The sequence below is a fragment of the Dermacentor variabilis genome, chromosome 9 (assembly GCF_050947875.1).
Source record: "Dermacentor variabilis isolate Ectoservices chromosome 9, ASM5094787v1, whole genome shotgun sequence".
In the NCBI taxonomy this organism is placed as follows: domain Eukaryota; kingdom Metazoa; phylum Arthropoda; class Arachnida; order Ixodida; family Ixodidae; genus Dermacentor; species Dermacentor variabilis.
In genome coordinates this window covers 113,859,268-113,882,503 of record NC_134576.1, presented here as the reverse complement: position 1 = coordinate 113,882,503, position 23,236 = coordinate 113,859,268, and the positions used below count along the sequence as shown (strand labels likewise).

Below are 23,236 nucleotides of genomic sequence, written 5' to 3'. Positions count from 1 at the left end.
AGTTTTATTTAAATCATTTCACACTTCTACTCGAAAAGTCAGGACTACCAAAAACGATCAACTTCAGAAAATGTATAGGTAAAATATGACGATCCCCTAAGTACCAGAAAGTAAATTAGACAGAGCTCAACATAGAGTATATCTAACCAGAAGTAGGCCTAAATGGTACAGCTGGTGAGTCTCGTGTATTTATTTTCGTTTTCAGATGTCAGGATCTTTTTCGTTTTTCATTTTCCAGAAGCCCGCGGAAAAAGCCCTAACTTGTTGAAAGTTGTCCCTGTACTTCATTAATCTCGCTTGTATAGGTGCTCTACACATTACAGGTAACAATCCAGCAGAACTTTCCCTCGGAGCCACTGCAAATGTAACGATAGGAACATCGACGTCACACATCTTCAAGGTAAGTAGCAAAAGTTATTTAGCATCAGCACATATCACACACATCACACACACAGCACATCAGCCCACACGTCAGTGGTGGCGTTTAAACTTGGTCACGTTTATCATAGGGTAAAAAAATGGCCGCTCATTTCCTGGGCGCACGCTGGTCAGGTCCTCGCCCCGGTCCTTTCTGGCCGCGAGCTCGGCGAGGCTCAGAATGGGCGCATCCGGGGGCACGAAGGCGGAGGTGCCGAACAGAACCGAGCGCGCCATCTCTCCAAAGGCATTGTCGACGTCTCGGATGTTAGTTTCGTTAAACGGAGCGGCGTGCAATGCATCGTATGGCGACTCCCCGCGGAAACGCGACAGAAGGTGTATGGCAAAAGCGTTCCGCCAATACGGGTAGGCGTGTGGCTCGTACAGGGCGCCTAGCATGTCCATTCCGGTTTCCAGGCCATAGTGTATTCGATGGACGAGATGCGGATGCGGTTCGAGTAGAACTTTGGTGGGCAGCTCACCCGCGTTGTAATACCAACGCGAGTCATTCAACCTGCGCAGTGAAAAGTAGAGCCGTTGAAGTGACAAGGTGCCCCCGCATCTCTAGGTGCTTCGCAACAACTTCATTAAAGAGATATTGAATGTAGTTAAGATACTCTGGAATTTGGAACTGCCGCGCACTTCCTCCTGGTTTACCTAACGGAGGGCAAGTGCTTCTTTTCTGTCTGCAATCTAGCTTTGTCCTCAGGCAAAAGGGGGTAGATAAGTGGCAAACATACGGAAGGCTTCGAGCCGAGGCAAGGCAGCAGTGTGTTACACTCACGACTACGCACATGGCGCCACCTACAGCGGCCTGCACACCTGCCTCAACTTCATCTAACCAGTACAACATAACATTGAACACGTGACGTGGGAATGTCGAGCAGACGATGCGCTGTGAAAAAAGTAATTCCGTCAGGAACGCATACGAGAAGTGGATAGGACCACTGGGCGGCCTTGACGACTCTAACATGGCCCATGAGCCTCTGCTGGCTGCAGCGAGGAAATTCTGGCTATAAAACCAGTTGTACATGCGTCTCCTTGCATTGCGCCTTGCACTCCCGACACAGTATTCCCCATTGCCATTGTTAGTAGTTGGCAAAACAGTGGCATCACTATTGAAACAGTTATTCAACCAATCAATAAGGCTGCGCGAATAGTACTCTTTCAAACCGCATTGAGTACCAAATGTATTATAACCATAAGCGTATCAGAGGCTCGATTGCGCAACATTTGGACGACACACACAGAAGAGAAACACACACCACAGAGCGCTACTTGCAACTATCGCTTTATTTTCTTGTCAATGGAATAAATACTGGCCGATGCTCGGAGGGAGGGGGGGCAGGGTTACGACAAAACAAAAAGATTTTACAAACACGGCCATCCACCAATGCCAAGCCAGCTTTGTGATGTGATCATTTTTGGCATCGCAAAATGTTCGCAAATTTCTCTTCTGTGTGTGTCGTCCAAATGTTGCGCAGTTGAGTCTCTAATATGCTATACCAACAAGCCCAGTCTTCAACCTTCTTTGTTAAAAGTACAAATGGAGTATTAGGGAAAAATTATCAGCTTGTTCACATACCCGGAAATCTTCCCGGGAAGCGCGAATGATAGTGGTTAGGCTATAGGCATCTAGATCCTCGAGGGAACTAATAGTGGAAACCACGACCGTTGGTGTTAAGGCAAAGGCGATTAAGGCACTTTCAATTAGGGTAGAGTTAATTAAGGCACTCGTAACAACGACCTTTGTAGGGAGCAAACAAGTGATATGAAGTGACAACGCATTCGACTGAATATGTCAATTAACTTCTCAAATATCTCGTGATCGCCACGGCTTCTGTCTCCATCCCGATTAGCGTATGCTAAAGTGACATGCAAATCTCCATTTTCTTTGGTTGCTGTCAAGTTATTGCTGCAAAATAAATTATTAAGCACAACCATTTTTTATGTTATTTGCCGCGACATGCATTTCTTGCGACCAAGTATTTGTAGTCTTACATATTCGCAACTCCTGCCCATGGTCCCTACGAGAAGATAGTAGAATAATTGAAATGAAAAACCATCTTTAGATAAATAACTGGCCAAGAATATTACACTCGTAAGAGCGTCGCCTTGATGGAATTAGCATTGCGGCAAGCGCGATTATACACAGATATGCGGAAATAAACTTATAAAATGCTCCAACCACTTGCATTTTATTGCAAAAACAAGCATCTGCACTTGACGTTTGCAACAGATTTTATGTGCACTTCATCCCGTATTTCTTTCCTAGAAACACCCAGTATTTTTCTTCTTCTTTATTTAATTATGTGTGTGTGTGAGGGTAAGTGTGTGGACCCCTAAACTAGCTAACTTTTTGACTGCCTAAGCTTTTGTGCATTGGATCTTCTCTGAATCGCCTCTCGTCGTCCATGCCTGCTTTTGATTCACACTGAGAACTCAACTTCACCTGCACTGGGCCTTAGAAGACAACCTTCTTAAATACCAGGAGCCTTCATTGCTCCACCTTAATATACAATCCTGTTGCGTGTGGTTTTCATTGCTATGTTCGCACTTATGTTGGGCATTCGTCTGGCGAACCGGCAAACAACAAATTGCTGTATCGTGGCGGCGTGCTAGTGGTTTCCCCATCCTCGCATCAGCGCTGTGCGGTAGCCTTTTCTTGTCCTTCCTCCAGAGTCAGTTATGTTGGCTGTAGTCTCCTATACCAGGGAAACTATATTCGCCCCGAACCATCGGACCCGCTTCTCAGGGGAGAAAGTAGTATCAGTAGCAGTAAAGTAGTAAAATTGTACGCCCGACTTACCGGCGGTAGGTGTCTAGGTAGAGACGAAGGAAGCGCGAATTCTTGTGAAAGAACATCACCATGTTTCCCATAAAGACACCGTCCGCAAAGCTAAGGGTTGCCTCGTATCGTAGGAAGCGTCGCAGTGACTGAATCACGAACACGTCTTTGTCGAAGTAGTATCCTCCGTAGCGCATCAGGGCTCTCAGACGGAGCACGTCTGTAGCGTGGTGAGATACCTGCGTGAGAAATGCAGGTGCAGAGCAAGGAATCCACCCTCGATTTCCGCACAACACTGTGTCACATTCATAAGAGTAAGTTTATGAATGAAGTAGTAAGTTAGTAATATTGTAACCAACAGTTACAACAGCCGTTTGTACGAAAGCTGATTTATGCTGGGCGAACCTGTGCCCGTCAACAAAAACCGACTGAGCACTCAACAACAACAAAAACGTCCCTCGAGCTTCGCTCCTTCGAACGTCGTTGTCCTCTTTGTCGCCTCCTGTCGCGTGCCAATCGTCCGATTCTCGCGCACGAGCCGCCGGCCTGTCAGCACCGGCCGAGCGTTGCCTTGCGGTGCTTTGCTTGACGCTCGCGGTGTGGCGGCGACGCAGTTGGGATATGTCGGTCGTCTTTGTCTTCTCGCAATGCTGGCGGCATTAGCCCCCTCCGAAGAAGCATCGTCCCGATGCGTAGGCAAGGCCTAGAGAGGCCAACTGCTTTGGAAGGACAGTGGTCAGAGGATGGCCGGTGCTAGGCTTGATCGTATATGCAACTTCTGTTAATCAATGTCTTTCATAGTATGGCTTCATTCGTACTACATGTACGACCTCTGGGCGAGTCCTGCGTCGTGTGGAGCAGACTTGGCCGTCAGGAGTTACCTCGTAGTTTAAGGGACTTAACCGGCGAAGTACTTTGTAGGGGCCAAAGTAACGGCGCAGTAACTTCTCCGAAAGACCGGGTGTACGTATAGGCGTCCATACCCACACTTTGTCTCCGGGGTTGTACTGTACCTCTCTTCGCCCTAGGTTGTACCGGTTTGCGTCCACGTGTTGCTGTTGTATGATACGGTGCCTTGCCAACTGCCGTGCTTCTTCTGCCCTTTCTATGTATTCGCTAACGTCAGGGTCGTCTTCGGTGCTGTTGTCTACAGGTAACATCGCGTCCAGTGTCGTTGTTACTGTCCGACCGTAAACAAGTTCAAATGGCGTGAAATGTGTCGTTGCTTGTACTGCAGTATTATACGCAAAGGTGGCATATCGTACAATAGTGTCCCATGTCCGATGCTCGACGTCCACGTACACTGAGATCATGTCAGCGAGCGTTCTATTGAGCCGTTTAGTCAGGCCGTTTGTTTGTGGATGGTACGCCGTGGTTTTTCTATGAGCAGTATGTGTTAGTTCCATAACAGACTGCATCAAACGGGCCACAAAAGCTGTTCCTTTGTCTGTTATGAGTACCTTAGGTGCGCCATGTCGTAATACTATGTGTGTGACAAAAAACTGAGCCACTTCGATGGCGGTTCCTTTTGTAAGAGAACAGGTCTCAGCATACCGGGTCAAATAATCGGTTGCTACCACAATCCACCGCTTTCCTGAGGTTGAGACTGGCAATGGTCCAAGTAAATCCACTCCTATTTGTTCAAATGGCGCTGTTGGTGGCTGTATCGGTTGCAGAAAACCTGCTGGTTTGAGTGGCGGTGTTTTGCGTCTTTGACAATCTCGGCACGATTTGACATAGTGCTGCACTGAATTAATCAACTTCGGCCAGTAATATTTCTGGCGGATTCTCGCCAGAGTCCTACTAACGCCTAAGTGGCCAGCTGCAGGGTCATCATGGCAAGCTTCTAAGATTTCAGCTCGCAGCGATGATGGTACGAGAAGTAGAAACGTCTCACCACTGTGCTCGAAGTTTCGTTTGTAGATGACGTTGTTCCGGAGGACATACGAACACAATCCGCGAACGAAAACTCGAGGCACTTTCACTTGTCGACCCTCGAGGTACTCGATGAGCAGGAGTAATTCCGGATCAGTACGCTGATGATGAGCCATTTCCGTCGTGTTCACAGCCCCAAGAAATGGGAAATCTTGCTCGTATTCAGGTGACGTAGTTTCGATGGGTGCGCGTGATAAGCAGTCAGCATCATTGTCCTTGAGACCGGACTTGTAAACGACCGTGATGTCATACTCCTTTAGACGCAAACTCCATCTAGCGAGTCTTCCAGAAGGGTCCTTGAGGTTCGCCAGCCAGCACAATGAGTGATGGTCGCTTATGGCTCGAAACGGTCTGCCATATAAGTAAGGCCGGAACTTACTGATGGCCCATATAACCGCCAGGCATTCCTTTTCTGTAGCTGAGTAGTTTGTCTCGGCTTTCGATAAGGTACGGCTTGCGTACGCAATGACTTTTTCTTCTCCATTCTGCCACTGAATAAGTATGGCACCGAGACCAACGTTACTCGCGTCGGTGTGGATGTCCGTTTCGGCATTTTCATCAAAATGGGCAAGTATAGGAGGACTCTGCAAACGCTGTCGTAGTTCAGAGAAGGCGTCTTCTTGTTCTTTCTCCCACGAAAAAGGGACATCTTCTTTTGTCAGTCGCGTGAGTGGTTCGGCAATTTTAGAAAAATTTTCTACGAAACGCCTGTAGTAGGCACACAGTCCCAGGAAACGTCTAATAGCTTTTTTGTCTCTTGGCTTCGGAAACATTTCTACTGCAGCGACCTTCTCAGGATCGGGACGGACGCCTTCAGCACTGACAATGTGTCCGAGAAAGCGGAGCTCGCGAAAGCCGAAGTGGCATTTTTCAGGTTTTATGGTCAATCCTGCCGTGCGAATAGCATCCAGAACTGCTCTCAGTCGCTGCACGTGCTGCTCGAATGTAGTGGAGAAGACCACCACATCATCAAGGTAGACGAGGCACGACTGCCATTTCAGTCCGGAGAGAACAGTGTCCATCATCCGTTATAATGTGGCTGGCGTAGAACACAGACCAAATGGAAGCACCTTAAACTCGTATAAACCATCCGGTGTCACAAATGCCGTTTTTTCGCGATCTCGCTCGTCCACTTCTATCTGCCAGTATCCGCTTTTGAGATCCAGAGAAGAGAAGAAGTAAGCATTGCGTAGTTTGTCCAAGGTGTCGTCGATGCGGGGGAGTGGATAAACATCCCGCTTCGTGACGAGGTTGAGTTTCCTGTAGTCAACACAAAATCGTAGGGTGTTATCCTTCTTTTTGACTAGGACTACCGGAGATGCCCATGGACTATTGGATGGCTGTATTACATCGTCCTTGAGCATTTCCTGTACTTGACTTCTTATAGCTTCTCTTTCCTTTGGAGCTACTCGGTACGGGTGTTGACGAACTGGTCTTGCAGGTTCTTCGACCACAATGCGGTGTTTTGCGACGGGAGTGCGACGGACTTTCGATGAAGTCGAAAAGCATTCCGCAAACTCTGTGACCAAGTTCACAATCTCATCTCGTTGTAGTGATGACAGCTCTCGGTCAATGTCGATAGAGGTAAGAACACTGTCTAAGGTGGCAGAAGCTGGTGATGCTGCATCGAGGGTTGACACATCCGCAAATTGTGCATAGTCATGAAGAGACGCTATGGCTGTTCCCTTCGCCACTTGTTGTGCCTCATTGCCAAAGTTAGTCAAAAGGACGTCCGCATATCCGTTACGCAGGTGAACTAGGCCTCTTGCCACGCATATTTGCTTTTCCAGTAGCAGCCCGATATTTCCGTCTGCAAGTCCCTCATAGTCACGAAATATGTCGCTCCTTACAACGACAGTCATACTGCACATTGCCGGCACCGTCACGTCTTCATCCACAATACGGAGAGAGGAAATATGTGGCTCTTCTGTATCAGAAATGGTAACAGCATTTTCTGTGGAAAACAACACGCGTGATTCTTGCAAGTCGATAATTGCGCCATTCGTTCGCAAAAAGTCCATGCCCAGTATCAGATCACGGGAACACTCAGGGAGAACAATAAAGGTGCTGACGTATGTAAAGCCTCTAATTCCGATTCTTGCTGCGCACATTCCGACGGGGTCGACTAAGTGTCCCCCCGCTGTACGTATTGGAGATCCGGTCCAATGGGTCAATACCTTTTTCAGTTTTCTGGCGAGTACACTGCTAATAACTGAATAGTCCGCACCAGTGTCTATCAATGCAGTCACTTCGAAGTCGTCGATGATGACGCGCAACTCGGAAGTAACGGTGTCATCACTGCACTTGTCCGTCGTTTCGTCACTGCCGTCGTCTTGTCGGATTGGCGATGGAGGGCCTTCGGTGTTCCGGGCGTCAGCGGCCTTGCCTCCACAGGTCGCTGGCTCTAGTTTTCCCGTCGCGGACTTTGGGAGCGTCGCCTCGGTGAAATGGAAGCGGGACGCGGACTGGGCGACCTATAACGCATAGGCGCTGCTGATCGAGGTTCATGTTGCTGGGTGTTCCGACCAGTTTGGCGCGTAGATAAAAATGCCTCAATCTCATAAGGGCGCTCACCGTTTCGAGGGCAAGGTGCATTCACAGAGAAGCCACGCAGTCCTACTCGGCGATACTGGCATTTCCGGTATAGGTGACCAGCCTCTCCACAGTGGTAGCAGAGGGGACGCCGGTCTGCAGTGCGCCATACATCGCTTTTACGTGGGCTTCCTTCTGGCATGGGCTGCACATTGCGAGAAAGTACCTGGGGTATTGTGGCCGTTCGTCCAAAGTCGGGCCGTCCTAGGTCCTGACGTAAAGCTTGGGCGTACGATATCCGCGGCTGACGCTCTGGCTGTGCGTGGGGCCGTACCTGAGGCTCTGGCTCACAAATTACTTGCCGGACTTCTTCACGTATGACATCAGCAAGTGAGGACACCGTAGGAGGGCTTTGGGCCAGCTGCAGTTTCTGCAGCTCTTCCCTTACGACGGACCTCACCATTTCGCGTAGGATGTCCATGTTGTTGGGGAGGGCTCCTGACCCAACGTCAAATGATGCGATGCATACATCTCTGTTGTACTGCCGCGCACGCTGCTGCAGCGTCTTCTCCATCGTCGTTGCCTCTGATCGAAATTCGGCTACAGAGCGGGGCGGATTACGAACCAGGCCGGCAAAGAGTTCCTGTTTCACACCGCGCTTTAGGTGCCGCAATTTCTTGTCCTCAGCCATGTTTGGATCGGCTCGGCGGAAGAACTGGGTCATGTCTTCAATGTACATGGTCACACTTTCGTTGTTCCGCTGGTTCCTCGCCTGAAGAGCGGCTTCTGCCCTCTCTCTGCGGTCCGTGCTCGGGTATGTAGCTAGCAGCTCTCGTCGGAAGTCGTTCCACGATGATAGCGACGCTTCGTGGTTCTGAAACCACGTGCGGGCAGATTCCTCCAGCGCGAAGTACACATACCGGAGTTTCTTTGTCTCGTCCCAACCGTTACACCTGGCGACACGCTCGAAGTTTTCGAGCCAGTCCTCGGCATCCTCAAATGTGTCTCCGTGGAAGGATTCTGGCGTCCGGGGTGAGTCAACGACGACGTGAGAAGGGGTTATTTGAGTAGCCATCGCACTAGTACCTCGGCTGGCTGCCGCCGCTGCCCTTGGTGAATCGGCGAGAGGACAAAACTCGGGGGCCTCACCTCGTATGCGGCGACTCGTGCGTTGGTGAACAGGCGTTAATTCTGTTGGTTCTAAACTTCGGGGATCCGGGCTACCTTCCCTTGCGTGTGTGGGGCTTGGAATCATACGCCGCACCTCCACCAGATATGTAACCAACAGTTACAACAGCCGTTTGTACGAAAGCTGATTTATGCTGGGCGAACCTGTGCCCGTCAACAAAAACCGACTGAGCACTCAACAACAACAAAAACGTCCCTCGAGCTTCGTTCCTTCGAACGTCGTTCTCCTCTTTGTCGCCTCCTGTCGCGTGCCAATCGTCCGATTCTCGCGCACGAGCCGCCGGCCTGTCAGCACCGGCCGAGCGTTGCCTTGCGGTGCTTTGCTTGACGCTCGCTGTGTGGCGGCTACGCAGTTGGGATATGTCGGTCGTCTTTGTCTTCTCGCAATGCTGGCGGCAATATTTTTTAGCCAGGGTGCATGTTGAGCAGCAGGATTTCATGTTTGCCATCAACCCTCAACTTCTGATATATATATATAGCTTAGCTATAAGTCAGGCTTAGCTTAATTTCTTTAGCTGGTTCTAACTTTGCGCATAACAACACGATCTCGCTGTAGAATAATGCGCTGAATGGATTGTACGTTTACTGAAGTGTACATTGGGAAATCTACAGCAAGAACGAACACAGTTTTGTGCCGAACTGTCCGGCTACACGACATTCAGTAAGATGTGAATATTTTGAGGAACCTGAACAATATAAGGTAAATATCTTCAAGTGCTTTTGAGCACATCGTCTACCCACGCAGTTATTTTTAATGTTCATCTGTACTGCTACATATTGATACATGCCTATTGCGTGTTTCTTGTGGCAGATGCACGCGGGCGCCCCGACGAAGGCGACGAACGCCATCTGGCTCTCGATTTGCCGGCTGAACTTGCCAGCGCTGTAGCTACGCCTTGTAAAAATGCTTTGTAAATAGTTTCCAGTCTCAATCCCTAGTTTGCTTAATATTTTGGTGGAGGGTGCCGTTCCCCGTCCTCGCCACGGAGCTCCACAGCGGCCGCACCGTCCTGCTTTTCGCCATGGCTCCCGGTGACAAACTCGTCTCCTTCTACTCCAGCAACCCCGACGACAATGTACGTTACCGTTACCGATCCCCGCGATCCTGGCTCATTTTCCGGCGAATATAATGTCGACGCTGAAGACTTGCTCCCCCTGTATGAGCGCGTTAGCCAAAACAACCGCTGGGACTATACCATTATGCTAATTATGCTAGCGAATGTCCTATTCTACTTGGGCGGCACTCCTCGTGTCTGGTTCCGAACACACGAGGACGAGATCTCTAGCAAGGATGCTTTCAAGAGAAGCTCACCGACTTCTTTGGAAATCCCACCGGTCGGCAGCGGGCTGCTAGAAAAGAGCTTGCTAGCGGAGTTCCGTCTTCTACTGAATCGTATGTCCCGTACATACAAGAGGTTCTCGCTCTTTGCCGGAAAGTCGACGTCAAAATGGCTGTGGTTTGTAAAGTCGGCCACGTACTTAAGGGGATCACGGATGACGTGTTCAACTGGTTGATCTTTAACAATGTGTCCCCCATCGACGTCCTTGTAAAGGAATGCCGCCGCTTTGAACTAGGCGAAAGCCCCCGCGTCATTCCACAGTGCTCCCGGCTCCCTAACGTGGCTGCGATGTCGTCTTGCATCGACCGTACCACTACCCCACAATTAAATGAGTGCGTAACTCGTATTGTTTACCGCGAGCTCGAGGCTACAAGGCCTGCGCCGTTCCATCCATGCCCACTTGACCGCACCATTGACCAATCAGCCCCAGCGATCTCTCTCATTCAGGCAGTTGTGCGGAAAGAATTTTCCAACATTGGTTTTCCTGCTGCATGCTCCGTCTCCCGACCTGACGCCCGACCGGTGCAGACAGCTACGAATCACAGCGATCGGTATTCGACTCACAAATACCGCAACCCTACCGAGTGGAGAACTCCGGACGACAAGCCCATTTGCTTCCGTTGCCTCCGCATTGGCCACGTCGCTCGCCACTGCCGGACCTCCTGGACGCCGCCGTATTCTAGCTCTTCTTTTCCCCGTCTCCTCGCCCATATGCCTACCCGTGCCGATACTCGCCTCGCCGTGTGCCTCCTACCTCAGGCGTATCGATCGATGACAGTCGTCGTGCTCGCTCGCCGTCACCGCAGCGCCAACGGTCCCTGTCGTCCCAGTGGCGCCGCTATTCGTCGCCGACCAATGCTGGACCCTCCCGGACGGAAAACTAGACCATGAACCTCCTGGGGGCAGTGCTGTATTATCTTCGTCGTGTAGAAATGCTCGATTGACGCTCCCAACTAACCAGAACTTACTTCATGTTCACGTCGTAGAGGGGGGGGGGTTTCACCTTGACAGCGTTAATAAATACTGGAGTCCAGGTGTCCATAATGAGTTCTTACCTCCCTCGTCGAGTGGGGAAGCTTCTCACGTCTCCTACTACTCGAGCCGTACGCATGGCCGATGGTGGCATTGATGACGCCACTGGATTGTTTGGTTCCCTTATCAGTATCACCGACCGCCAAGTTCCTGCTCTTTTTACAGTGCTGACCAATTGTCCCCATGACCTAATCCTCGGACTGGACTTTCTTACGATGCATTCAGTTTTGATCGACTGTTCCGCCGGTACCGTTTGCCTCGAACTTCCTCTGCCCGCGCGTATTCGTGCCGAACTGCCGAACAACTTTAGTACGACCATCTTCATCCGCCTGCCGCCTAAAGCCTTGACTTTCGTCGATTTGCTATCATCTTTTCCTTTGGCCGATGGTGATTACGTTGTCACACCTGTATCTGATGTCCTTTTAATACGCAATATCACTGTGCCCTTCTCCGCCATCACCGTCGCTGATAACCGGACATGCCTCCCCGTCGTCAATTTTGGCCTGACAAAGGAAATTCTACCCCAAGGCATATCGATTGCAATTCTGCGTGCTATAGGTGATGATCACCTCACGAGGTTTTAAATTGACGTCTGCTCAGGTTCTTCACTATGTCCAGAGGGTGCTATTTGCCCTGACGCAACATTTCGTCCCATGATTGCTGCGTACCTATTGCCTGAACAAGCAGCGCCTCTGTGCCGCCTTTTGGGTTCCTACCACGACATCTTCGACCTCAACAATCGCCAATTAGACCAGACTTCAATTGTTAAGCATCACATAAATACTGGTGATGCCATTCCTACTCATCGGCGGCCATATCGAGTTTCTACTTCAGAGCATAGCGTTATTCAAGATGAAGAGAACAAGATGCTTGCCAAAGGTATTGTTCAACCGACGTCGAGCCCTTGGGCGTCTTCTATGGTACATGTAAAAAAGAAAGAGGCACAGGGCGTTTCAGCGTAGATTATCGTCACCTAAACCTCAATACAAAGAAAGACGCCTACCCTTTGACTCACATTGACGACGCCCTAGATTGTCTCCATGATGCCAAATACTTTTCATCAAGAGACCTTCGGTCTGTTTATTAGCAAACTTATGCGGATGAAAAGGACCAACAAAGGACCGCGTTCGTCGCCCCTGGTGGCTTATATCAATTCAAAGTTATGCCATTCGGTCTGTGCAACGACCCAGCAATGTTCGAACCTATGATGGACTCTTTACTTCACGGGTTCAAATGGTCAGCATGCCTTTGCTACCTAGATGACGTTCTCGTATTTTCACCTACATTTGAAACACACCTTGAGCGCTTATCAGCTGTTCTTCAAGTCTTCCGCGAGGCTGGGCTGCAACTAAATTCATCGAAGTGTCACTTCAGTCGTCCGCAGATTACAGTGCTGGGCCACTTCGTCCACGCTTCCTGTATTCAACGAGACAGAGAAAATTCGTGCTGCCACGTCTTTTCATGTACATCTGTTTGTCAAAGACGTTCGAAGGTTAGTAGGGCTCTGCTGCTGCTTCCGACGCTTCGTTAAAGACTTCTCAGCGATTGCCCGACCGCTTACTGATCTTCTGAAGAAGGACGTGCTGCTTACATGAGGCTCCGCTAAAACTGCCGTGTTTGCCCAGCTCACCAACATTCTCACCACGCCACCTAAACTGGCCCACTTTGACGCGCCCTCCCCTACAGAGGTACGTACCGATGCCAGTGGTCACGGTATCGGAGCCATCTTAGCCCAGCGCCAACAGGCCGGGTTAAGGTCGTATTATCGTCTACGCTAGCCGCCTCCTCGCAGCAGCGGAGCGCAACTATTCGATCACAGATCGTGAATACCTACCTCTAGTCTAGGCGGTTTCCAAATGCCGCCCGTGATTGTATGGCACGCTCTTCTCTGTAATCACGGCCACCACGCGCTCTCCTGGCTTTCTTCACTCAAGGAACCTACCGGCCGGCTTGGTCGCTGGGCTCTGCGGCTGCAAGAATATTTCTATGCAGTAATGTACAAGTCTGGCCGATTACATCAAGACGCCGACTGTTTATCACGCTATCCAGTGGACGAACCACCCTACGACCCTGACCCCGATGCCGACGCTTGCGTTTTCTCCGTTTCTCAGCTGCTACACGTTGCCGACGAGCAACGCCTTTATGCCGCCTTGCGCGCCATCATTGCCGGCTTGGAATCTTCGTTTTGTGATTCGTCCCTTCCCGTCTGTTCTCCGGCATGGTGTATTATACCGCCATAATGTACGCCCCGACAGTGCTGCCCTATTCGTCGTCATTCCTTAGCACCTCCGGTCAGCTGTTCTCCAAGAACTTCATGATTTAACAACGGCAGGTCACCTTGGCGTCACCCGCACCTTCGACCAGATTCGCCGAAGCTTCTTTTAACCAGGCCTTGCCCGCTCCGTCCAGAAATACGTTGCGGCGTGTGAGAAATGCCAGCGCCTAAAACATAATCGGCGCTCCCTGCCGGATGCCTTCAATCGCTTGATCTAATTCAGCAAGCATATGTATAGGAGCTGGTTATGAAGAAATCAAATGTACCCTAAATGTAAGCACTGCGAATCCCTTCTTACATCATCATGGCTCCACATCGCGAGAGCTTTCACACTACAGTGAACTCTCACTTGAGTAAACTTCAAGGGAGCGAAGGAAATAGTTCACTTAACTGAAAGTTCACTAAACTGAATATTCACTAGACCAACACAAGACATGGCATTCATAGTCAAAAGCTTGAAGTGCAATTCATAGAGCATAAGACATGGCATCCATAGTAAGAAATGTGCGAAATGGAATTTGTACATATCAATGAAAAACACACCACGTGGGTCGTTTGTGTGCACACGCTGAACCGACGAGGCTGGAAAGAAAGCGACGACGGCCTTGCCACGACTAGCCGGTCGGAAAAAAAAACACACACCACGTGGTTTGTGGTATGACAGATCGCCGCTCTCCTCTGGCGGCGTTGTAAGCGCCAGCAATGTTACTTTGTTGATGGCCTCCGAGATTACATGCTCGCTCATTTTGTGCGGGCAATCTCAGAGGCCATGCCTCGTTGCCGTTCGTTTTCCGCGCCGCCGCTTTGCCCCAGGGGCGCTGTAGCGCCAGCGACGTTACATTGCCGCTGGAGCGGCCGTTTGATGAGGGCGGGCATCAGTTGCGCCTGCAGGGCAGTGCAGTGCAAGCCTTGGTCCTCTGAGCGAGTTCGTTAAACTGAAATATTGACTGTTCCGAAATTTGTTTAAGTGAACCATTTTTGCATAAAATCTATAAGAATACTGCCGGGGATTTCTAAAAAAGTTCGTTATTCTGAAATATTCGATAAACTGACGTTCGTACAACCGAGAGTTTACTGTATTAGAGTACTAGCACTCTGTTCTGAAGGAGTAAAATCTCTCGGTAAGGAGTACAAGACCTCTGTTTTGGGGAGTAGGAACACTGGGCTTGGAGGAGTAGAAGTACTCCGATTGTAGGAGTAGAACCACTCTTTGTGGGAGAGTACTTAACACCCCCACAGCTCTTTCTACTAATCATTGTGGGAAACACATAAGTGGCAGGGACATAAGGATGTCTGGCTGAAGAGAATTCATTTACCTTTATGAAAATGCTAACAATCTCAGTGGGGAAACCTGCGGGGAAGAAGGTGAAGTTGAGGCCTTTAAGAAAGCGAGTGTAGTTCTCTTCAGAGCCGTAGGGACTGCAGTGAAAGTATATATTTTCGGGCCCGCGGTTCAAATACATGGAGTTGAATGCCACCACACCAAAAAAGCCCACCTTGGCTGCGTTGTACCTCTCCTGGGGAGTACTGTTACTGATGTGGAGAGGGTATCGGAACTATGTGAAAGTGCACTAGTACTCCACTGCGGTGGGGTGATAAAACTCCCTCAGGAGGAGTTACTCTACTCCACCTGAAAGGGAGTCTATCTACACTCGAATAGGGAGCAAAATATGGGACAAGCAGTTACTCCCTTGAAGAGAGTTCCCAGAACTCTCTTTGTTTTTACACTCTAAAAACAGTTGCACCCTTTTGGGTGTATATTTGTGACACAAGAATAGCCGTCATCTGCCTTGTCCGCATTTCCTTATTTTAGCCCTGCGAGCCCGGTACTTCCAAGTGACGAACGACACGCTGGTCATCAGCACGAAAAAAGCATTTTAGACAGGAAGGTAACGAGCACAGCGTTTTCACGAAAGGAAACGCAAGCAACACAGATGATGATTATTGTTGTGTGGCAAATTTACATCCTAAAGGTTGCAACTATTTAGACTGTAGAGTGTACACGTAATGCGTATTTTTCTTTCTAGCTTGAAGTAGCTTGGCGCCTTTGCAAATTGATAATTTTCGGTCGGCAAGTATTGCACTAGAAGTACAATGCTTTCAAGGCTTCATGCGTGCGGAACATACTTCTTATGTATTCTGAAAACTAATGCAGGCTAAATATTCTACTGAAGAAATTGTGATAAACACCGCTGCAAGAACGTCGGAAGCCAAAAGCACAAATACTAGACAGGTACATTTACCAATATGAATCATTGCCATGGTAGCGACACTATAGCAACGCCACAGTTCCCTCTAGTGATCATATTGGGAAACACATAAGTGGTGGGGTATTCACGCTGTCTGGCTGAAGCGATTTTGTTTACCTGTATGGGAATGCCAAAAACCTCAGTGGGGAAAACAACAGGGATGAAGGTGAAGTTGATGCCTTCCAGAAAGCGAGTGTAGTTCCCTTGAAAGCCGCAAGGACTGCAGTGAACGTATATCTTTTCGGGCCGCTGGTTCAGATACATGGAGCGGAAGGCCACCACGTCAATAAAGTCCACTTCTACCGCATTGTACCTGCGCAGATACCGAGATGATTGCAGTTAACAGCGAATACCTTTCGAGAGGGCTGTTACAAGCTTGGTAATCATGAAGAAAAAATCGCAGAGTAATACTTGACGTCTCATTCATGTTGAAGTGTTAACTGCAACAAATTTGCAACAAGAAAGTCGTATTTGAGTTGCACCCGCAATTCATTTGATCGCGTTATAGAAAGTAGCCGCAAACTGCCGAAACGTACATGCAAAAACAAAGACGCATCATGGCGGCCATTACGTAGTTTCACTTTCTGCAGCAATAAATTCCGATGTTTGCAGCAAAGAAAAGCATGGTTATAGTACCGGCGTCGGTTCCTCGAGGGAGCCGTTAAGCGTGCCAATTAATTTTTCCCCAATTCAGCGTTTCCAGCCTGCTTTGCGATTCAAGTGAGGTATTAAAAAAATTTAGACAAATTTTCTACCACCCGTGATGCGCTCAAAATATTCCAGCGATATGTGAGACCTGCAATGCACATTTAATGTCCGAAAACTTGGCGATATTGTCCTGTTTACTTAATAGAAGTAATATTAGTAATAGTAAATATAGTACATAGTAGTAATAGTACATAGTAGTAGTAGTAATAAGTAGTACTATAGTACATAGTAGTACATATAGCACATAGTAGTTATAGTAATAATAGTACATATCAAACTACCGCCGCATGTTGCCAGATGCTTGAGATTGAGTAATGGTTGTCAGGTACACAGTGTAGTGCAGCCGACAAAAACAACATGCTCTGCATATTTATCGGTCACGTGAACGTGAAGCTTTCGTCAAGCGGTTAAATAAATGCCACGCAACAAAGTATAAAACTCTGCACAGCGTTTTGCCCAAACCATGTGACGCGCGTGACCGCGCTTTACACTGTATTTGTGATTGGCCCGCTTAGCTTCGACAATACATCCTGGCTGGGCGCGCATACTTGACCCGGCCGATCCTGGAGACAGCGCAACAGTAAACAGCGGTTTGCTCGGCGGAAGACCGACTAAAGCATATGTGCCAAACATAAACCCCGAAAATTCGCATAAAGAGGTTTGCTTTATCGAAGCAATTGTGCTCTTTATTGTGTATATTTCTTGCATTCAGAATACTTAGGTATCGTGCTTTTTGTCACCATGTAATTCTGTAAAAAAGCTTGGCCAGCATCGTGGACATAAGCAAGGGTATTAAAGCTGAGAGCGGTGTCCTCGCTGTGAGCCATTCCACAGGCTGCATCATCACGCAGGCTCGGTCAGGAGAGTCCGGTAGGGGCCGCAAAAAGTGATTTACTTTAAACCAAGCTGAAAAACGTTGATATCCCTTAAGTGTCTTCGGTTCTCAGCAGAACAGGGAGCGATAATTTCACTACCGGCCCCCTTTGAATAGTATAGAGAGCTGTATCATAGCCAGAAGTGTTCGGCTTGTCAAATTCGCTGACTTACCTAACCAAGTGCAGTATGTCTGGCACTATATCATAGTTGTACCCTGAAAGTTCGTCGGCGTCATAGAAGCTCTTTGGAAGATGCTCCTGTTTGGGGGTTCCAGTGCGGGAGAACTTCAAAAGGCCGTAGGTTGTCCCGCCAGCCACGAGGAAGGTTATGAGAGCCAGGTCCACGCTAAAACAAAAGAAGGAGATTGGAATACATCACAGTCACTACCCCCCCCCCCATGTTTGAATAATCAAATTCTTGCCGTGACATATAACGCGTCCTAGATATCCCGAAGCTGGGGCACTTCAATTCATAAGGTCAAGCTATCTTGCCCGAATGCCATAGAAAGCATCGAATGCTCCCGACAAAGCCGCGGTGATTTTAGCGTCACTCTTTGGTCACGACCGGCTTTGGCAGCGGCTCATGCATAGCATACCTGTGCACACTGCTTTATAATATTGTGCTACCTAGACCGAAATTTCTATTGCCCGGTCCAGCCTGACCAGAGCGTGGACATCGAAACCACGGCGGCTTATCAACCCCACATAGATTACAAAAGGCCTGTTGTCTTCGATTCATGACGTCCTGCTACCTCGCCCTTAATTTTGAATGCCAAGGCTGGTGTGACGATAGGGTTGACGTCAGAATCAACCCTAGCGTCACACCAGACGATAGGATACAGGGATGCTCCCGCTACTCGGGAGCATCCCTGTAGGATAGTGTGGCAGTCAACAAGCCTTGTGCAATGTTGGCGCCGTTGGGCTTACTCAATAGCGTCCCGATTAGATTCAGTGGTAAGCGGGAAACGTAGTATCAGCATCATGGATCGAACTGCATCGGTCTTGTGCTATCTATGAGGAATTGGCATTTAAGTGTAAATTTCTGTTCTATGTAGCATGACGTGACAAAGCAGACTGCACAGACCTGCTATATAGAAGGGTTTGCGTCGAAGCTGCGGCCCTAGTTGGGGATTGAGCAGCGATGGTCGGAAAATTAGTTTTTGCACTACGCTTTTGCCACCATTCTCTCCTTTTAACACAGCTAATTCATCTTTGTTCTTTCCGCACAAATTGAGAGACAAGGATGTTCGTACCTCAGAGGTGTTTTATTTTCAGTACGTTTATGGAAGGCGATATGGACTGAAGTAAAGTACCAACATATAGCTAGCTTGCTGTGTACTTGTAGCCTATGAAATTATTTGGAAATATGACACAAATTTTATATTTCTTATTTATACATAAACCGAATTGGTTACATCGAAAATTATCTTCGCCGGAAATTTGAGGTTGAAAATGTGCATTAATGTGTTTATGCCAGTTGCGCTGAGAGGTTCGACTACAGTGTTCATCATAAGCTCTAGAATCGTTGAACACTCAAAGTTAAGTAAAGTTGTTTACATTTAAAGTACAACAATGTACATTAATACACAAGCCTCTTCGTTCTTTATTGTCTGAAACATGGCAAGGGTATCAGTTCGCCTGTTTGATGTTGAAAGAACGAGAAACTTGAAAAGTAACTTCAGAATTTTCTCTCCATGGCGTTCTGGTTACATTATAGTGCAGCTTGTATAACATATTTCAGATTTATTCTTACTGTACACTAGCATTTTATGCAGATAGGACTGGTTTAATGCAACGTCTCCGCCAAGTACATAAGTATTCCGGTTATAAACAAACAGCGATACTTCCAAAACTGGTATCTAAAGAACAAAGCAACAAACCGTTAGAGCTATGCATAGGCATATCTTCGTTGGTTTTACCGTTTCACTTAATGTTTTCAAAATTAATATTATCATATTCTTTTCAAGTCTGGGTGTTAATTTTTTATATATTCAATGAAATGTACATGTGTATTGCGTATTAGGACAATTTATGCATACAATGTGTAATTTCAAAATCAACCATCCATTACCTCAGTAGTCAATCACTATTCGTAAATTGAATTTCGTCTTCAGACTCCTGAAAGTACTCATGTCGACCTGTCAACTTTCACATTCGCAAAATTGCGCAAACAAGAACCGAACGAGATCTTTCCTGTTTTAAGCCTTTCTATAGCACTCTCGAGAAAATTTTGAATCATACAGATGCGCTTTATTAACAATGATTTACCTTCTGAGGCACCACAACCGCAGTCACAAACTTGGTTTAACAAATAACGACAAGGATGATATTTTATTTAGGTGACACCGACTTCTTGAGCAACTTTCTTTTTTCTCATACTAACCTTTATGGGAACTTCTCGGTATCAGCTTGTTCGATGCAAGTGTCTCTGGCGTTTTCTTTATAATCACAAGGCTTCCAAATCAATTTTCTAAGAACGACAAGTTGACGTTATTCGCAAACTGAATTTACTATACGTAACACTTTATAGAAATTTCGTATAATCGTAAAACTAGTTGAAATTGGTATAGGTTGCCAAAACTTTGGGAGACTTGTCAGGCATACTGAAAGCTAGAAAATTACTAGAGAAATAATTACAAAAAGACCGTCGACAGTAATGCGCAAGGCATTTGACTAAAGTAGGGACACAAATAGATAGATAGATAGATAGATAGATAGATAGATAGATAGATAGATAGATAGATAGATAGATAGATAGATAGATAGATAGATAGATAGATAGATAGATAGATAGATAGATAGATAGATAGATAGATAGATAGATAGATAGATAGATAGATAGATAGATAGATAGATAGATAGATCGTTGAAGATCATTTTCAATATGAACAAAAAAGCTTTCTCCCATCTTTACACGAGAATTTAGAGCTAAAAATAGCAATTTTATTATAGCGACCGAGTTAGTTGTGTAAACTTGATGGCTGATGTTCTTTTGAAGTTTTGCGACTTCAGGAAACTGTTGCGTAAAAATAGGTGTTTCAAATAAAAATTTATTGCCACCGCTTGCAGTAGGTAGATATTAACTTGTACTCATCAATGCAATATCTTCCAGGAAAACCAGTCGAAAACATTACGCATTAAAGTATTCCCCGGAGTGCAGCACAAATTAAACGGCCGGAAGAACGCAAACTTCCGCAAATCCCACTCGTTTGGAATCTGACGCGGCTGCGACAAAGCCAGCAACACTTATTCGGAAAGAAGCCTGTGTGCGCGGAAGTTACTGCCTTGCGCATGCATAAAATGCAGCCTCCGTAGACTGTCATCGAACGCGTGACCTTGTGCTGAGTGGCAGAATGCCCTAACGACAAAGCCACTTTGCGTTGTGTGAACAGCTAATAGATAGAGAGAGAGAGAGAGCGAAGAAAAAAGCGTTTCATGGTATATGACGATGTTGACGTCTCTAAAGCACAGTCCTTGTCAAAAGTATACGAGCCATGTCGGTATGCCCCAAGTTTTACCACACTAGGGATTGAGAAGCGTTCCCGCACTCAGTATACAGAGATAGAGTGTGTCAGGAGCGCCACGAAAATTGAATCCTAAAAACGCACGGGGAAGGCTCTGCGTAACCCAAGTTTTGACACAAGCTGAACGATCCCGTCAACCTGTGAGCGCCACAGTGTTGATTCAATCTGCGTAAATTGGTCAGCTGCTCCCGATTAGGTTTAAACACGTTTAGGTTTCTCTATATTAGGTGTCTGCAAGTTTGCATCCCATCTCACTCTGTTTCCCATCGTTTGTGCATGGGAATCACCGCAAAGGGAAAGATGAAGGACAGGTAGCGGCGATTCGATCTTTTCCTTCTAGCTCATCGTCAGTCGTCAGAGCGGCTCTCCGCTTCAATTACCGCAAGTTTCCGCCCTTAACGTCTCTGACTATAAGAATCAAACAGAACTGAGAAGAACGAATCTTGGTTAATACCGGAAAGGATTTCAGACATACCACAGTAAGAGTACCAGCAAACGACTCCAGAGGCTGGCCGGACAAGTCATTCGTTTCGGGAGTCGAGGCAACTGATTTCGCGGCTTCATGATGGCTACGTGTACTTGTTCTGAACAATTACTGGCACATGCCCACTGCCGGCGCAAACCAGTATGCACGCGGGAAGAGAAAGAAGAAGAAAAAGCAAATATAAATAAGGTCCTAGGATTCAATGGCGTCCGAATATACTGCGAAATATACAAAGCAACATTGTGAACTTTGAAAACCACACTTCACTTTGATGCTTTCAAAAGAAGTATGTGGATTTTTTTCATTGGTTTTGCATTATCCGAGCAGGTGACGCGAAACCGAAAGTAGCACTAAAGGAGCATCGTCCGGAACGCTTTTCTTGCTTGTTTTCATTCATCTAAAGGCTGATACCCTCTAAGAGGGATCAAACAAGAAAGGAGTGGACATAGCTAAACGACCACACAAATGAAATTAGACTTGTTCTTAAAAATAAACCCCTCTAAAAGGGTTAAATTTCACAGTACAATCCTTATAATGAAATCAATCGGGGGGCATGGTCTGAAAAAAGTATATGGATAAGGTGAAAATTAAAATGTACTTAAATTACAATGGTTTTAAACATTCGCAATAGAATTTATACTCGCTGTTCTTTGTTTCGCCCCAGACGTATGTGCGATGGGATTTTAACAGAAAGGTTTTTTTTTAGGTGACCCTGGCAGAGTTACGACAAGTCCTCATAGCTGTCTCTCACTTAGCTCTTACCTCTCACCCTGATGGCTGCTTTGATTAAAAACTTGTTAAACGCCTTCCGCAGTCAACACCTTGATATTGTAAACAGCTCTCTTCAACGAACGTGATCTCCAATTTCTTAGAAACGTCTCAAAATTGTGCCTAAATTATCCAAGCCTGCTCAATTTCTTGAAGGCTGACACGTACTTCCCATGGCCTTCGAGATCCTGCAGCGAACAATAAGATCTCGAACTCCATGCCGTCGTTTCTGTAGTTAGAACTGCTTCCGGGAGGAGGATGCTGTCTTGTGATGTTCTCCGCTCGTTGATGCATCGTTGCCATCGTCGGAATACCTTATAGCCGCCGCTGTGCGATAATTAGGCGTTGCTGAAGTTAAGCTTACAAAGCGCAATTTCGACGTGTTTTGCGCTGTGCTCGTAATAACATAGAGACGAAAATCGCACATTGAATTTTTAACCTCTTCTGGTTGACCTTTTCTCACGGTTCCGCAACGCACCAAATCTCACCTCGTGAATCCCCACTGGATGGCTAAGCGAGATAAATCCTGATATTGAAGTGATGTGTGTCATCGAGGGAAAACCGAGTAAGCGTATCTCGACTTGGGTTACTGAGAAAATAACGCTCCGCGTATGAGGATTCTAACAAAAGCGAACACTCCAACAAGCTCATGCGGATACGTGCAATCAAGGACGTATGTTGTACCCACAATCTCGTCGATACTGACTGCTTTTCAGCTCCATAAGGTACAAGACGGCTCACCTGCCAAGTAAAAATTTGTTCAGTGCGAAAACATTCTAAGGCACTGCTTTGGGCTGAATTCACGTTTGCGCTGAGCTTTTGGGACTAGGTGACCTGTAGTCAGAACGCCGCTGCTAAAATTAAGGTGCGTGGCAACAACAGTGGGGTGCGGAGTACATATGTTGCGCGCGAGAGTAACTGATATCCCTTCAAGTTGGCGTGACGTGGGTGAGGCCGCAAGGCAAGTGAACGAGCTAAGCGCCTGCATGCAAAGAAAATCGCGTACCGGGTAAAGTACGAGGGAGCGATTGCGTGACAAAGCAGCGCCACCTAGAGGACGGTGTAGGTAACCTTGAGCGAAGTGGAGATGGAGACACGAGGCGAAGGGTCGCGGCGGAGGA

General features: G+C 47.4%; 1 protein-coding gene across 1 annotated transcript; it reads right to left on the bottom strand.

The window, feature by feature from the left end:
* Positions 1–471: 471 nt before the first annotated feature.
* On the bottom strand, positions 472–21,446 carry LOC142558504 (uncharacterized). Its single transcript, XM_075670632.1, has 5 exons — positions 21,339–21,446; positions 17,512–17,685; positions 15,874–16,069; positions 3,227–3,444; positions 472–931 (listed from the first exon to the last, which is right to left on the bottom strand). The coding sequence occupies exons 1-5, from the start codon at positions 21,425–21,427 to the stop codon at positions 472–474; spliced, it is 1,137 nt and encodes a 378-aa protein (XP_075526747.1). The 5' UTR covers positions 21,428–21,446.
* Between the last annotated feature and the right edge of the window lie 1,790 nt (positions 21,447–23,236).

What these genes read in the sequence shown, in the direction of transcription:
- LOC142558504 (XM_075670632.1), bottom strand. Translation starts at nt 21,427, where the DNA reads ATGAAGCCGCGAAATCAGTTGCCTCGACTCCCGAAACGAATGACTTGT. An exon ending in TTGCTGGTACTCTTACTGTG is followed by an intron (nt 17,686 to 21,338) that starts GTATGTCTGAAA and finishes CTTTTGTTTTAG; the next exon opens with CGTGGACCTGGCTCTCATAA. An exon ending in TTTTTGGCATTCCCATACAG is followed by an intron (nt 3,445 to 15,873) that starts GTAAACAAAATC and finishes TTTCTCACGCAG; the next exon opens with GTATCTCACCACGCTACAGA.